Below are 15,930 nucleotides of genomic sequence, written 5' to 3' on the forward strand. Positions count from 1 at the left end.
GTCTTGGCATCCCAAAGTGCTGGGATTACAGGCTTGAGCCACCGCGCCCGGCCAGGAATTTTCTTGAGTCTCAACATACGTTACTGTGGGTATTAGAGTGGCATGCGATATGCTTATACGATTTTATTATTAGAATTACAGTTGGAATAGAGCACTGAGTTTTTCTATTCCTCCTTGAGGGTTTTTGTTTTGTTTTGTTTTGTTTTGAGACAGAGTCTCACTGTGTCACCCAAGATGGAGTGCAGTGGGGTGATCTCAGCTCACTGCAACCTCTACCTTCTGGGTTCAAGTGATTCTCCTGCCTCAGCCTCCCAAGTAGCTGGGACTGCAGACACGCGCCACCATGCCTGGCTAATTTTTGTATTTTTAGTAGAGGTGCGGGGTTTTACCATATTGGCCAGGCTGGTCTCGAACTCTTGACCTCAGCTGAGCCGCCCGCCTTGGCATCCCAAAGTGCTGGGATTACAGGTATGAGCTGCCATGCCTGGCCCTCCTTGAGCTTTAAAATGAAAGCAGTTGGCTGAGCACAGTGTGGCTCATGCCTGTAATCCTAGCACTTTGGGAGGCCAAAGCAGGTAGATTGCCTCAGCTCAGGAGTTCCAGACCAGCCTGGGCAACACGGGACATGGATGAAGCTGGAAACCATCATTCTCAGCAAAATAACACAGGAACAAAAAACCATACACTGCGTGTTCTCACTTGTAAGTGGAAATTGAACAGTGAGAACATATGGACACAGGGAGGGGAACGTCACACATCCGGGCCTGTCTTGGATTAGGGGCTAGGGGATGGATAGCATTAGGAGAAATACCTAATGTAGATGACGGGTTGATGGGTGCAGCAAACCACCATGGCACGTGTATACCTGTATAACAAACCAGCACGTTCTGCACAAGTATCCCAGAACTTAAAGTATAATAATTTTTTTAAAACCCCAAAAAATTAGCTGGGCATAGCAGTGCTCGCCTGTAGTCCCACCTATTCGGGAGGCATAGGCAGGAGAATGGCGTGAACCTGGGAGGTGGATGTTGCACTGAGGCAAGATGGCGCCATTGCACTCCAGCCTGGGCGACAGAGCGAGACTCCGTCTCAAAAAAAAAAAGAAAGAAAGCAATGAAGAGTTTTAGATTCTTTCCAGGTAAATTAAGAGATTCAAAACTGGGTTACGAACTTCCCTCAATTCTATTATTTATGGAATTGTTTAATAGAACCTAGTTGTCTTGTTAGTTCCTACATTCCAACCATTGTTGCCATATGTTGTCAGTCATGGAGGGATGAATTGAAGAAAATTATGATAGAAATAAAGCTTTTTACTGTCCTTTTGTGTATGACAAATGCTGGGCAATTTTTTGCTATATAAACCTCTTTAACTTGTTTCTGATGGTTTACTGATTCTAAAACAACAAAAGCAATGCAGTCAGAATGCCTCAGTGCCTCTAAGAAGAAGAATTAGCAATCAAAGGGCACATGTCTAAGCAATATGTCTTATTCTAAATAATAAAATTGACATTCCATTTTATATATCCCCAATTTCATCATTTTGCTTCCTTTTTTTTCATTTAGATGCAAATAGGTTTTTTCTTAGTAGCTTCTTATTGTGAGGGTATACCCTTAAGAAATTGGTACATTTTTCCTTTAAGAGTGATAACTAATTTAGTAGAATTCCTTAGTATTGCAAATTCTTATTTGTGATGTTATATTTACTGAAGAAACCATTCTGATTAGCATTGCAAAAGTTTGGATGAAAGGGAATTAATTGCATTAGTTTGGATGATTGCTTATAATCTCCCTTAAATTTGACTTTTTGTTTTAATTCCTGCAGGACTAAGGTATTAAAGCATGATTCATCTAAGAACTACTGAGATGTGATTAAACCCAGGATAAGATTGCCATCTCAGAAATCTGTAATGATTATTAAATAATAAAAGTTTAAGAGCCTGCAGATTACATAATGCTTGTGATATTTGAATTACCTTGAACCAATTACTATGAAATAAGTAACTTTATATTTCTTTTCTAGATTTTGATGCAATTACAGATCCGATAATGAAAGCCAAAATGGTGGCCCTTAAAGGCATAAATAAAGTGATGGCACAAAACAATCTGGGCATGCCACCAATGGTGATGAGCAGGTAGGTGGAGGGGCTGATGGTTCTTACTGGGCATCTAGACATTCATGAAATCATTACTAGTTTAAAAAAACACATACAGAAAATTGAAAGCCCTTGTTTTAGGAATGAACAATACTATTTAAGTTGTCATGGTATCAGCTCGATATGATCAGATATAAAATGCTATGCCAATGTAAGAAATTAGTGTAAGAACCAGTGTAAGAGCATTAGTCTAAAGGATGGTAAACGTAAAACATCTGAAAAAGATTTAGAAGATTGGCTTTCCTGATTCCTCAAGGTATTTAAGTTTGTGCTCTTTTAAATACCTTTACAATTGTTCATGTTAATTAAGATTTTTTTCAGTTAAGACACTAAGTGATTAAGGCAACTATAAATTCAGCTCTAAAATAAAATGTTCCCAAACTGGTTTTGAATCAGAAAAATAAAGTTACAAGGAATAGATAAGAGGAGAGGACACTTGGAAGTTAAGAGTTACAGACTTTTGTCTTTTCTCTCTTAGGAGGAAAATAGAAATTATACATTCAATAAGACAATAGGATGTATTTCAATATCTGAATTTTTGAAATTATGCCCTCTAAGGGTTATTAACCACAGGGCACTGTTTCTTAAATTTTGATCATGGACCACCATGAGAATTATGTGGTAATTTTTTAAAAAATGCAGATTCTTTTGCTCTACTGCAGACATACTAAATAAGAATTATCTGGAGATGGTTGCCTGTGTGTCTGTATTTTTAGCAATCTTCATGAATGAGGCTTATGTGTATTACTATATGAGAACCTCTGTCAATAAAGTAAGCATAAAGCCTCAATTTAGTCTAATTATCTTGTTGAAAAACTTTTATATAAAAAGAAATGTGGATGATTATAGAATTGAATATAAAATTTGCATGAATTTAAGATGTATATATTTCAAAGAAATTTGAATTCTTAACGGTATAGTTCTGTTCAGTTGTTGAGATACTTTGGACATGGTTAAGCATTTTTGAGATCAAAGTAGAGATAGTGGTTTCCAATGATTTTCATTACTGAGCAATACTTATTAACACTATTTGTCTGTCATAGAGGTTCCTGTTTTATGTCTTGAATCTTTTTGGATTCCAGTAAAGCCTTTGAAATTCTCAGAATGTTTTATATGCAGAAAATTAAAAACATAGTATTACAAAGGAAATGATTATACTTGAAATATAGTTATTAAAATATAATTTATAGTATATATGCTCCTTAATTAACAAATTAGCAATAAACCATAATTTAAAAGTAATGATGAATATAACTAATCTATTAGGTGCCTGCAACACTTGATAGGAAAATAATCTGTCTTCTATTGGTGGTAGCCGTGGTACTGCTAATAATATTGTAGTTTCTATGTTTATTCAAAACAGAAGGAAATGCTGAGTTTTATTTAGCACTTAGGTTTTTTTTTGCTTTTGTTTTTGTTTTTGAGATGGAGTTTTGCTCTTTTTGCCCGGGATAGAGTGCAATGGCATGATCTTGGCTCACTGTAGCCTTCACCTCTGGGGTTCAAGTGATTCTCCTGCATCAGCCTCTGGAGTAGCTGGGATTACAGGCACGTGCCACCATGCCCAGCTAATTTTTGTATTTTTAGTAGAGACGGGGTTTCACCATGTTGGCCAGGCTGGTCTTGAACTCCTGACCTCAGGTGATCCACCTGCCTCGGCCTCCCAAAGTGCTGGGATTACAGGCAGGAGCCACCACGCCTGACCAGCACTTAGTTTTAAATATGGACCTCAGAATTTGAGACCTTCCAGCATCTGATGCTCTTTCAGCATCGTGTGTCCTCCAGTTAGATACATTAGTCATGCATCAGGTAGATGGCTTTCCGTTCTACTGACTGCTTTGTAGAAATGGAAGTGATAGTTCCTCCTTAGAGTAGTGTGATACGTTGAGTTAGGATGATAGACCATGTATGGCGTTTGGATTAGAAGATCATTTAGACCAGACCTGTAGCAGAGGGTAGGGTGATAGATGAATGAAAAACCTGAGTAAAAAAACTTAAAAACATATTCTATATCCTAATAGTACTTAAATAGTAATATACAGCATTTGGAATACATTTTGAAAATTGTGTGTGTATCTTGATATATTAAAGCTTTTGATAATGCCAGAGGAAATATTTTCATGTCAGCAGTAATGCTTCTGTGAAGTTTTTATTGTTTTAATTAGAATGAGTAACATTTCTCTAAATACGTTTAACCATGCAGACTCATCTTGGCCAGTGGTCAGTTTTTGATTTGCTCTAACATTAGATATAGAAATGTATGAAAATATATGAAAATTCTTAAATTGGGAAATATCTTTTGTTTTAGAATATAAAATAGCTAAGCTGCCAATTAGTTTTTAATAAAGATTGGAATGAGAAAACATTTTCTTAGAGTTTATGTTATAAAACTAAATCAGTTTATTTTTATTCTGAAGGCTAGAATTCATTTTATTGTAAGGTAGAGTGAGGCACATAATAGAGGGTAAAACCTCTAGAGTCAGCTTAGCTAGCTTCTTATTGCAGCCCTACTAGTCCTTGTGGGGAAGGTTACGGAATATCTCTGAATCTTACTTTCATCATAAGTAACATGAGGGTGCTAAGAGCACACACCTCATAGAGTTACAGTGAGGATCACATCTGCTCAGTACGTGAAAGGTAGGGCTTTAGTGTTTTGATGAAGAAGAAATTGCCACTGCTCTTCTCTGGAAGAGAAAACTGTTAAGCACCTAATATAGTTTTTAATAAATATTAATAATTTCTAAACACTCATAATTTGATACTTGTGTCCCCTGTTTTGACAGGTTCCCTTTTATGGGCCAGGCGGTAACTGGAACCCAGAATAGTGAAGGACAGAACCTTGGACCACAAGCCATTCCTCAGGTAACACTGCCTGTAATGAGTCACTCTAGAATGCACACTTTTCTGTTTTCTAGCAAACTCATGCTTTATAGTAAGGCCCCTGCTAGAGAGTAGTAGTAGGTTTGTGCAAAAGTAATTGCGGTTTTCGCCATATGCTATTTGCCAATGGCAAAAACCGCAATTACTTTTGCACCAACCTAAATAGTAGCCTTAGAAGACTGCCAAGACATATTATCAGAACAGCCAAAAATAACCAAAAAGACATTTTATTGCTTTTTAAACAAAAGACAAATTAAGGTTAAAAAAATTGGCTATGATTTCTGAAAAGGATTTATATACCTAAGGGTAAAAAGTCACTTGATGGGAAAACCAAGTGCTCAGGACTCTTGGTTTTACTTTTATTTACTTATTTTTAACTCCAGAAGGACATTTTCATGTCCTGCATTTTAGAATTAAACCCATTATATTGAAAATGTAAAACTTCTGTAAATACTAGAAAACGGCTGGGCTCAGTGGCTTACGCCTGTAATCCCAGCACTTTGGGGGGCTGAGATGGGCGAATTATGAGGTCAGCAGTTCGAGACCAGCCTGACCAATATAGTGAAACCCCATCTCTACTAAAAATACAAAAATTAGCCAGGCGTGGTGGCGTGCACCTATAGTCCCAGCTACTTGGGAGGCTGAGGCAGGAGAATCGCTTGAACCCAGGAGGCAGATTGCAGTGAGCCGAGATTGTGCCACTGCCCTCCAACTTGGGTGACAGAGTGAGACTTTATCTCAAAAAAAACAAACAAAACAAAACAAAAAAACAACTAGAAAACAATATGCTATATTTGTTTTTTCCCGTTTTTCTTCCCATCCTTGTTGAAAGATATGCTATATTCTTAAGCAGTATCTGGGGAAGTAAAACTTATGTAGTATTTTTGTCAATGATTTTTTTTTTTTAAAAAAGGGAGCGACCTACTATAGTATATGTCCTGTTTTCTTCCTTGCCCTGCCAGTTATGCTTTGGATTTATTATGCTGATAATTATATTCTTCTCATTATTAAAAGAGGAAACAAACCATTTGATATAATGGGAAAAGCATAGCCTTTATAGCTGAGTTTTTTAAAGAAATTCTAGTTCCACTATGAATTTACTGTGCAACTTTGGGTAAATTCTTTAGCCTCTTGTTTTTTAATCTGTCAAATGTTAAACCAACTGCTTGGCAGTATTGTGAAGATTGCACACAATACATTCTGGCTGCTAGTATAGTTTATAATTATTACCTTGTATACAGCTCATGTTAAGGAGAACTTGTGACAACTGGATAAACATTTTTCAACATTAATTTGTCAGGTAATTATCAGGGACTTGTGAGATTAATAACTGCTTGTTCAGTCACCAGGAAGAAATAAGACTTTTAACTCAAAAATAAAACTAAATACTTTTTAATTTTTTAATTTTTTTATGTTTTAGGGACAGGATCTTGCTGTGTTGCCCAGGCTGGCCTCAAACAGCTGGGCTCAAGCGATCCTACTACCTCAGCCTCCCAAGCAGCTGGGACTACAGGTGTGTGTAGAAAATAAGACTGATATTTTTATTAACAGATTTTTCTTTTATATTTGTGCGTGTTAGAGACATTAGTTTTTTTTTAATAAATAACCATCCTGTGGAGTGGCATTTAGTCAATCTGGAACTTGTGTTTGATTGAAGAAGAAACCAGGTAAACTTCATCAAAAAGTGAGATTTTTTTATGTGGATCTCTAGCTTAGTGTTAGCAGTAATTGATTTGCCCTGTATTATGTTTCTGATGAATAATCCTTTACCTCAAGTATAATTGTTTTCAGCCCAAATCTAGACAATGTAATAGTTCAGAGATAGTAGTAAGAATTCAGAATTAGGTTGCCACCACTAAATTCATTCTACTTTTTATAAAAATCAAAACTTTAAAAGATATCTTAGGAAATTAAAGGGTTTTTTCTTCCATTTCTTTTTCTTTCTTTCTTTTAAAGTTTTTTCCCCCCTTTGACTGAAATGTGGAATAAACATATTTGTAAATTTTACTTATTTTAGGATGGCAGTATAACACATCAGATTTCTAGGCCTAATCCTCCAAATTTTGGTCCAGGCTTTGTCAGTAAGTATAAATCTAATAAGTTAATGTTTTCTGGGGATTGCTTGTCTGCACTCTTATGTGTGCTGTTCTAAACCTGAAGTGAGTGTAGGTACACCAGTTCAAGCCCAGGTGCCCTCCTGTCTTATTAAACATCACTGCCCTATTAGGCAACTCTTCTTCAAGGCGTGTGTTTTCATTGCTTTTTTCACTGTGCATGAAGAATTATAGTTACAGAAAAGTATTTTAATACAGAAAAACCATCTTCCCCATTCTCTTCAATATTGTTGTTGCTGTTTTTGTATATAGATTGGGCACTTTACAATCTGTAGAATTAAATCACGTTTTGCTGTAAGAACTGTCTTCCTAAGTGACAAGGACACTAAATGGGAAAAACAAAGGGATTATACTTAGCAGTAAGTTGGGTTAGCAGCATGGTGTAAAGGTCAGGTATGCAAGGTGCCCCTGAATCCTTTCTAGTTATTTGCAGGGGTCCCAAGGTGGTTCAGGATAGTGTTTAAAGTTCTCCCCAAACTGAACCTTTCTGAAATCTTCAGACTGTTTAGCTAACTTTTTTTTCACCATTATTTTTCATTTTGCTCACCTCTGCTCTCCTGGTTCCAGAAACCAGAAAGGCTTTCCTTGCGGTAGGTCTCATTCTACCAGAAGCAGAACTTCTGAAATCTTGTGAAAAAGCCTGTTCTTAAAAAATGCCCTTCAAATTTAGTAGACTAGATTTCAAGTTCATACATGTACTGGAACTTCTGGGTTTAGGAACAAACCCAAAGTCTGACCTTTTGCAATTCCCCCTACATTAATTGTTATTATAATTTGAATACATATTTGCGTTAAAAACAAGTAAACAACTATACCAACTGGCTTTTTCTGGCTTTATTGTGCCCATTGGCTTTGGTTGGATTCTTAATGTATGACAATATTCTGTTATCATTGATGTTATTTTCAGCGAATGTCCTTCTTAGAAATGTATTTATTCATTTCTTTGTCTTGTAGTGAGTCAAAAAGGTATATTCAGAATTTCACTACATACGATGACTTTTTTTCCCCCCCCCTTGGACTTGGTGTCAATGAAGTAAAGTGCCCTTAAAGAATAAAGAAGAGAATATTGGTACAAAAAGAAGAGATATAACCATTTGGGGAGAATTAATGGCAGTTGTAAAAGTAGAAAATATTTTGCTTGGTTAACTCTTCCCTCCCCTTATTTTAAAAAATGTAAACTGCAAAATAATAATTACCAATGTTTTCAACTTATGGATTTCCTTTATAAGTCATAGACTTTAAATTATTCCCTTCTAAAACATTCTGGGTTCCCTTTCTCTCCATTTAGAATATTTTTTCGTTACTAAGAAGTAGGAAAGAACTTATAAACTCAGAAAAATGAACATGGGAAGTGATTTCCTAGTCTATGCACTCGACCTTAATGGGATATGTCTTTGTCTCTTCAAAATCTGTAAAGTTGTATTCATAAAATGCCTGTATACCTTAGTATGTAGTTTGGCTTGTGGGTTAGAGAATTTGTTTAGTAAAAAAAGAGAATTTCATTACATAAGTCTTCTGCTTTTCCAAGATTGGATTTGTAATATTTATAAGGGCTAAGTTAACCAGCATCTTAAGAATGTATATTCCTCAATTAAATATTTTTCTAAAATCTGATATTTTATTACATAATGGTCTAATATTTAGTATTGTGGTTTCAAATTCCCTATTATATGGTCATGGTGAAACTACTGCCTTACAAAATAGATTTGTGTAGCTTATTATAGTGTTGGACCCTTTAGAAAATTAACACAACTGAATTTTAATTTTTCTTCAGATGATTCACAGCGTAAGCAGTATGAAGAGTGGCTCCAGGAGACCCAACAGCTGCTTCAAATGCAGCAGAAGTATCTTGAAGAACAAATTGGTGCTCATAGAAAATCTAAGAAGGCCCTTTCAGCTAAACAACGTACCGCCAAGAAAGCTGGGCGTGAATTTCCAGAGGAAGATGCAGAACAACTCAAGCATGTTACTGAACAGCAAAGCATGGTTCAGAAACAGCTAGAACAGGTAATAAATAGGTTTGCAAAATAGAAAGTACCAACAATTAATGAGTAGAATGTTTTGGTATGTCATTCATTAGTGACTTTGACTAGTGATTTTTTTTGACTAGTAGTAAATGGCATTAAAAGTACATTGCCAAGAAGTGACATCTCTGAGACCCCTTAGGAACTGCAGCCATAACAGCTCCAATCATTTACTTAGAGTGATGGTCACAGCACATACTCAATAAATGACACAACGGAGATTGAGTCTTATAATTTCAACTTCGAAGAACTATTTTCAGACTTAGAGATGTTGTTTTTTCTGCACTAAGAAATCACTGCAAAGACCATGTTTCTATTATACATCATTGAGAGTATTCAACTTAACTGAGGACCGAGCTCATGAGGGGATACTGGGTTTAGTTGGGAATAAGAATTGGGGGCCCAGGAAGTATTTTTGTTTACTTGAAGTTGATATTATTATTATTTCTTAATGGTTTGGTCTTAAAATACATTGGTATATCTTACGTGAAGGACTCATTCTAGAAAAATAAAATCCTTTTGCCATTATCTTCTGTAATAAACCAGATGTTTATCAGAATGTTCAAACTGAATAATATACTGGAAAAGAAGAAACACGTAAACATTTTATTTAAAATAAAACAATAATAGTGTACAAAATGGTTTCAGAGCCAACTCCTAGGTATATTTACCCAAGTAAATTAAAAAGTTAGGTTCAGTTCAGGCACGGTGGCTCATACCTGTAGTTCCAGCACTTTGGGAGGCCGAGGTGGGTGGATCACTTGAGGTCAGGAGTTTGAGACCAGGCTGGCCAACATGGTGAAACCCTGTCTCTACTAAAAATACAAAAATTAGCTAAGTATGGTGGCATGTGCCTGTAATCCCAGCTACTTGGGAGGCTGAGACAGGAGAATCCCTTGACCTAAGGAGTCAGAGGTTGTGGTGAGCCGATCTTGTGCCACTGTACTCCAGCCTGGCAACAGAGTGAGACTCCATCTCAAAAAAAAAAAAAAAAAAAAGATGTGAGTACTCTCTGTAATGAACACTGTAGGAAGCACTTCCACTTATCTTGTCTTATCTACAACTTTCTGAAGGAGTTATTATTATCACCATTTTTTTACAAACTGATTCATTGTAGAGGTTATAAACACTGTGTACATGTGGCCGGGTGTGGTGGCTCACGCCTGTCATCCCAGCACTTTGGGAAGCCGAGGCGGACGGATCACCTGAGGCCAGGAGTTCGAGACCAGCGTGGCCAACATGGTGAAACCCATCTCTACTAAAAATGCAAAAAATTATCCAGGGATGGTGGCAGGCACCTGTAATCCCAGCTGCTTGGGAGGTTGGGGCAGGAGAATTGCTTGAACCCTTGAGGTGGAGGCTGTAGTGAGCCGAGATTGCGCCATTGTACTGCAGCCTGGGCAACAGGAGTGAAACTCCGTCTCAAAAAAAAAAAAAAAAAAATCCCCAAAAACACCCCCACTGTATATGTTTGCTCATAACTATTAGATTAGGGATTTGGACTCAAGTGTCTTATCTTCAAACCGCAGCTACCACAATAAGGTACCAACAATAAGGTGATTATAATTCCAATTGTTTAAAACTAGGATTATTCCAGAATGAAAGTTTTCTTTTCTCTTTAAATCTACTCTCTGGGTTCATGTTTACTGTAGGTTAATATTCTTGTAAAGATATGTTTAATAAAGTTTTTTTTTTTTTTTTTAGCACTTTATTGCCTTCTGGCATATCTGTACAAGGTCTTTTGATAAGGGCCTAATTTTTGCATATCCATGGATCAAATCCTATTTAGAAGCTAATACTTGAAAAATGGGGTACATCATCTATTACATAGTTGCCAAAGATCCAGTGTAATCATATTAAGATAAGCAGTCGATGGTAATGTTTTAAAAAGTATTATAAAATATCATGGGAAAGACATGGATGACCACCTTATATATCTCAGATGCTGTTAGAGGTGCTTTCTGTACTTTCTTACTACTTCACCAACCAATGGTAATTTCTCAGTTCTAACCAGTAAACTGGCCAGGAAAAATAAGAAAATAAAATAAGAAAATAAAATAGGCATTACACAACTGTTGAAGAAGAGATCAAACACCATTATTTGCAGAAAATATTGGTTTACCTGGGGAACCCAAGAAAATACTTTGAAAAACGATTAGAACTCCTGGGTTTAGCATATTAGCATATTTGTCTAAAAATTGAATGATGTTGAAAGATATACACATCATTTTGCATTCCTTCTTTCCCTAGCTTGCTGAATGAGATGGTGAGGTCCTCTGGAACATAGATTCCATTTTGATTGATATTTGGTCTGTAGTATTGAGCACATTGGGACACAAAGGTTTTTGGAATGAATTAATTGATATTACTCAGCTGTTATATTAAGAGACTTTTGCCAGGCGTGATGGCCCGCGCCTGTAATCCCAGCACTTTGGGAGGCCGAGGCGGGCAGATCTCGAGGTCAGGAGATGGAGAGCATCCTGGCTAACGTGGTGAAACCCCGTCTCTATTAAAAACACAAAAAATTAGCCAGGCATGGTGGTGGGTGCCTGTAGTCCTATCTACTCGGGAGGCTGAGGCAGGAGAATGGCATGGACCTGGGAGGTGGAGCGTGCAATAAGCTGAGATCGTGCCACCGCATTCTAGCCTGGGCGACAGAGCGAGATTCCGTCTCAAAAAAAAAAAAAAGAGACTATTTACAGACTATTCAAAATACTACCTCGGTGCTTGTATAGATTTCAGAAATTACAATTTGAGTGTTAGCCGTTAAATTGAAAGTGTTCTATAAACTTAGTCTTTTTCATCTGGGCGGGTGGTGTGATACTCATGCTGGTAATTCATCTTGTCTTAAAATGTACAATTTATATATTTAAGAAATGAAATCTTAACATATTTAAATGATTCAAGTTTGAGTTAAATCTGTTATTCTAACATTGTGTATTGATGTAATTTCTAGGACATCAAAATTAGCTGCTTGTGTAACTTTTTTTATTGTATATTTTTGATGTATAGTATAAATAGTATATATGAGTTTCACCGTAAGATTTTAATACTTATTTTACAAAACCGTTTTTGATATTTCATATGTGAAGCGCTTTTACAGATAACTTTATAAAAATCCTATTGTTAAAGAAAGATTGATAGTCGTTAGTTAAGGCTCATCAGTTCAACTTTTTTGTGACTTTTGCAGTTACCCAAGCAAAATATGTTTGCTTCTACAGGGCCAAACTGCCCTCTGTATAACCTCAACCAAAGTCATCAGCCAGTGTTTTACTTCAATACCTGTGCTGTATGTAAATGAGTAATGAGGCATTTTGTTATTCCAGATTCGTAAACAACAGAAAGAACATGCTGAATTGATTGAAGATTATCGGATCAAACAGCAGCAACAGCAGCAGCAGTGTGCGATGGCCCCACCTACCATGATGCCCAGTGTCCAGCCCCAGCCACCCCTAATTCCAGGTGCCACTCCACCCACCATGAGCCAACCCTCCTTTCCCATGGTGCCACAGCAGCTTCAGCACCAGCAGCACACAACAGTTATTTCTGGCCATACCAGCCCTGTTAGAATGCCTAATTTACCTGGATGGCAACCCAACACTGCTCCTGCCCACCTGCCCCTCAATCCTCCTAGAATTCAACCCCCAATTGCCCAGTTACCAATAAAAACTTGTACACCAGCGCCAGGGACAGTCTCAAATGCAAATCCACAGACTGGACCACCACCTCGGGTAGAATTTGATGACAATAATCCCTTTAGTGAAAGTTTTCAAGAACGGGAACGTAAGGAACGTTTACGAGAACAGCAAGAGAGACAACGGATCCAACTCATGCAAGAAGTAGACAGACAAAGAGCTTTGCAGCAGAGGATGGAAATGGAGCAGCATGGCATGGTGGGCTCTGAGATAAGTAGTAGTAGGACATCTGTGTCCCAGATTCCCTTCTACAGTTCCGACTTACCTTGCGATTTTATGCAACCTCCAAGACCCCTTCAGCAGTCTCCACAACACCAACAGCAAATGGGACAGGTTTTACAGCAACAGAATATACAACAAGGATCGATTAATTCACCCTCCACCCAAACTTTCATGCAGACTAATGAGCGAAGGCAGGTAGGACCTCCTTCATTTGTTCCTGATTCACCATCAATCCCTGTTGGAAGCCCAAATTTTTCTTCTGTTAAGCAGGGACATGGAAATCTTTCTGGGACCAGCTTCCAACAGTCTCCAGTGAGGCCTTCTTTTACACCTGCTTTACCAGCAGCACCTCCAGTAGCTAATAGCAGTCTCCCATGTGGCCAAGATTCTACTATAACCCATGGACACAGTTACCCGGCATCAACCCAATCACTCATTCAGTTGTATTCTGATATAATCCCAGAGGAAAAAGGGAAAAAGAAAAGAACAAGAAAAAAGAAAAGAGATGATGATGCAGAATCCACCAAGGCTCCATCAACTCCCCATTCAGATATAACTGCTCCACCGACTCCAAGCATCTCAGAAACTACCTCTACTCCTGCAGTGAGCACACCCAGTGAGCTTCCTCAACAGGCCGACCAAGAGTCGGTGGAACCAGTTGGCCCATCCACTCCCAGTATGGCAGCAGGCCAGCTATGTACAGAAGTAGAGAACAAACTGCCCAATAGTGATTTCTCACAAGCAGCTCCAAATCAACAGACTTATGCAAATTCAGAAGTAGATAAGCTCTCCGTGGAAACCCCTGCCAAAACAGAAGAGATAAAACTGGAAAAGCCTGAGACAGAGTCATGCCCGGGCCAAGAGGAGCCTAAATTGGAGGAACAGAGTGGTAGTAAGGTAGAAGGAAATGCTGTAGCCTGTCCTGTCTCCTCAACACAGAGTCCTCCCCATTCTGTTGGGGCCCCTGCTGCCAAAGGAGACTCAGGGAATGAACTTCTGAAACACTTGTTGAAAAATAAAAAGTCATCTTCTCTTTTGAATCAAAAACCTGAGGGCAATATTTGTTCAGAAGATGACTGTGCAAAGGATAATAAACTAGCTGAGAAGCAGAACCCAGCTGCAGGACTGGTAAGTGTAAATGATAAAAATGACAACTTTTTTCTTTTGTTTTAAATTATACTTACAGCAGATTAGTACCAACAACTATATTTCCACATTATTCTACAACCTTTTTATTCTAAAGGACCGTTTCTTATTTTATCTTTCCTACCTCTCTGGAACCCATGTTTTTACTTATATCTAAACTATATTAAATAATAATTTGTTTACTGTTTTTTAAAAAGCAAAGGCATGTATGGCATTTCATATGTAACGTGATGTGTAGCAACTGGTTGATATGACTAAAGCAAAGTAAGTAAATGTCTGTGTACTTTATTGTAAATAAGTGATTAATTTCCATTAACCTCTTTAAAATATAGAGGATAGCCCATGCACCCCTATGAATACCCTTGGCACTCTTAGGGATACCACACTGGGAACCTATTGTGTTACAGTGTTGTATTGATACTTAATGTAATGTTACATGTAGATACTATTTTGTAGTTTTCCATGTATCAATTTTCTATCAGTTTTAAGTTATTAACATTGAATTTGCTTTTTTTTTTTCATTTCTATGAAGAGCTAACTCGTAAATATACCTTTACAAGAATCCCTCCCCTTTCAGTTAACTTCATTAAGATATTTCCAAAACTGGAGTTTCTGAGTCATGGGAATTGGTCTGTTGAATAGCTCTTGCCTGTTTATCTTTCAGAACGTATAGTGCCATTACCAGTGCATTCATAAGGCTGTCCCTAGAGAGCTTCTCAAATTGGATTTTATTTTCATATTTTAATTAAGGGTGGAGTGGTATATTTAGTTGTCCAGTTTTTTCATTTTAAGATTGTTAATGAAGCTCGTCTTTTTTGCAAGTGTTGCTCTTTTTCTTGCCTTTGACCATTCAGTAAAGATTGAGTGTTGACTTAATAGACCTGTGTAATTATTGTAAATTTTAGCAGTTATGCTTTTACAGTTATTTGTCACCAGTAAATATAGCCAACTCTCCAGCACAGTCCCCATCCACTTTCTCTAAGACATCTTATACCCGGAGGAGTATTGAATAACTTGTAGTCTTCTGTCTTTTTACCCTTCTATGTGTACCACATGCTGCTGCTTCTGCCTCTTCTGTTCTCCTTTCTTATATATGTCTGGCCAATATATTTTTATCTTTTAAAACACAGTTCTTGAATCATCTTTTTCCAGATACCTTTCTCACCTCTTCCAATCTCAAATATGTGTTGATGCCCATGTTCTCACATAGCAATTTCTGTTGTACCATTTAACATTATTTAAATAGCTCCTTGAAGGATGTAGACTACATTTTGAGCATGTTTATATTAAAATTCGTGCTGTATAAGAATGTGTAATGCTATGGGGAACAACCACATGTCAAGTTTAAAAATGTAGGCCCCCCCCAATTAAAGTGTGATTTAAATAAATAAGTATATATGTGTGTATATAGTTATTTAAGTCTATATATATACACATAGATAATTAAGAAATTTTTAGGTTCTTGCCCCTCAAAGTGCAGTCCTTGGGGATCCGCAGCATCTACATCGGGTGGGAGCTTTGTAACATGCAGTCTCCCGCCACAGACCTGCTTCTCAGAACGTGAGACTTAGCAAGATCCCCAGGTGACTCCTGTGCATCTGAAGGTGGAGAAGTACTGCTGTAGGCCGGTGATTCTCAAAGCTAAAGTGTGAGGATCATCAGCAGCGCTTGTTAAACCAAGATTGCTGGGCTCCAG

At 37.4% G+C, this 15,930-nt stretch overlaps 1 protein-coding gene across 1 annotated transcript in view; it reads left to right on the forward strand.

Moving 5' to 3' along the window:
- The window catches only part of KMT2C (lysine methyltransferase 2C), a 302,059-nt gene that overhangs the window by 262,222 nt on the left and 23,907 nt on the right, over positions 1–15,930 (forward strand). Inside the window, 5 exon segments of the mRNA XM_033193165.1 lie at positions 2,021–2,132; positions 4,937–5,015; positions 7,051–7,114; positions 8,922–9,154; positions 12,498–14,216. Coding sequence (XP_033049056.1) covers positions 2,021–2,132; positions 4,937–5,015; positions 7,051–7,114; positions 8,922–9,154; positions 12,498–14,216 — 2,207 coding nt within the window.

The sequence above is a fragment of the Trachypithecus francoisi genome, unplaced genomic scaffold, assembly GCF_009764315.1.
Source record: "Trachypithecus francoisi isolate TF-2019V2 unplaced genomic scaffold, Tfra_2.0 Lachesis_group4, whole genome shotgun sequence".
In the NCBI taxonomy this organism is placed as follows: domain Eukaryota; kingdom Metazoa; phylum Chordata; class Mammalia; order Primates; family Cercopithecidae; genus Trachypithecus; species Trachypithecus francoisi.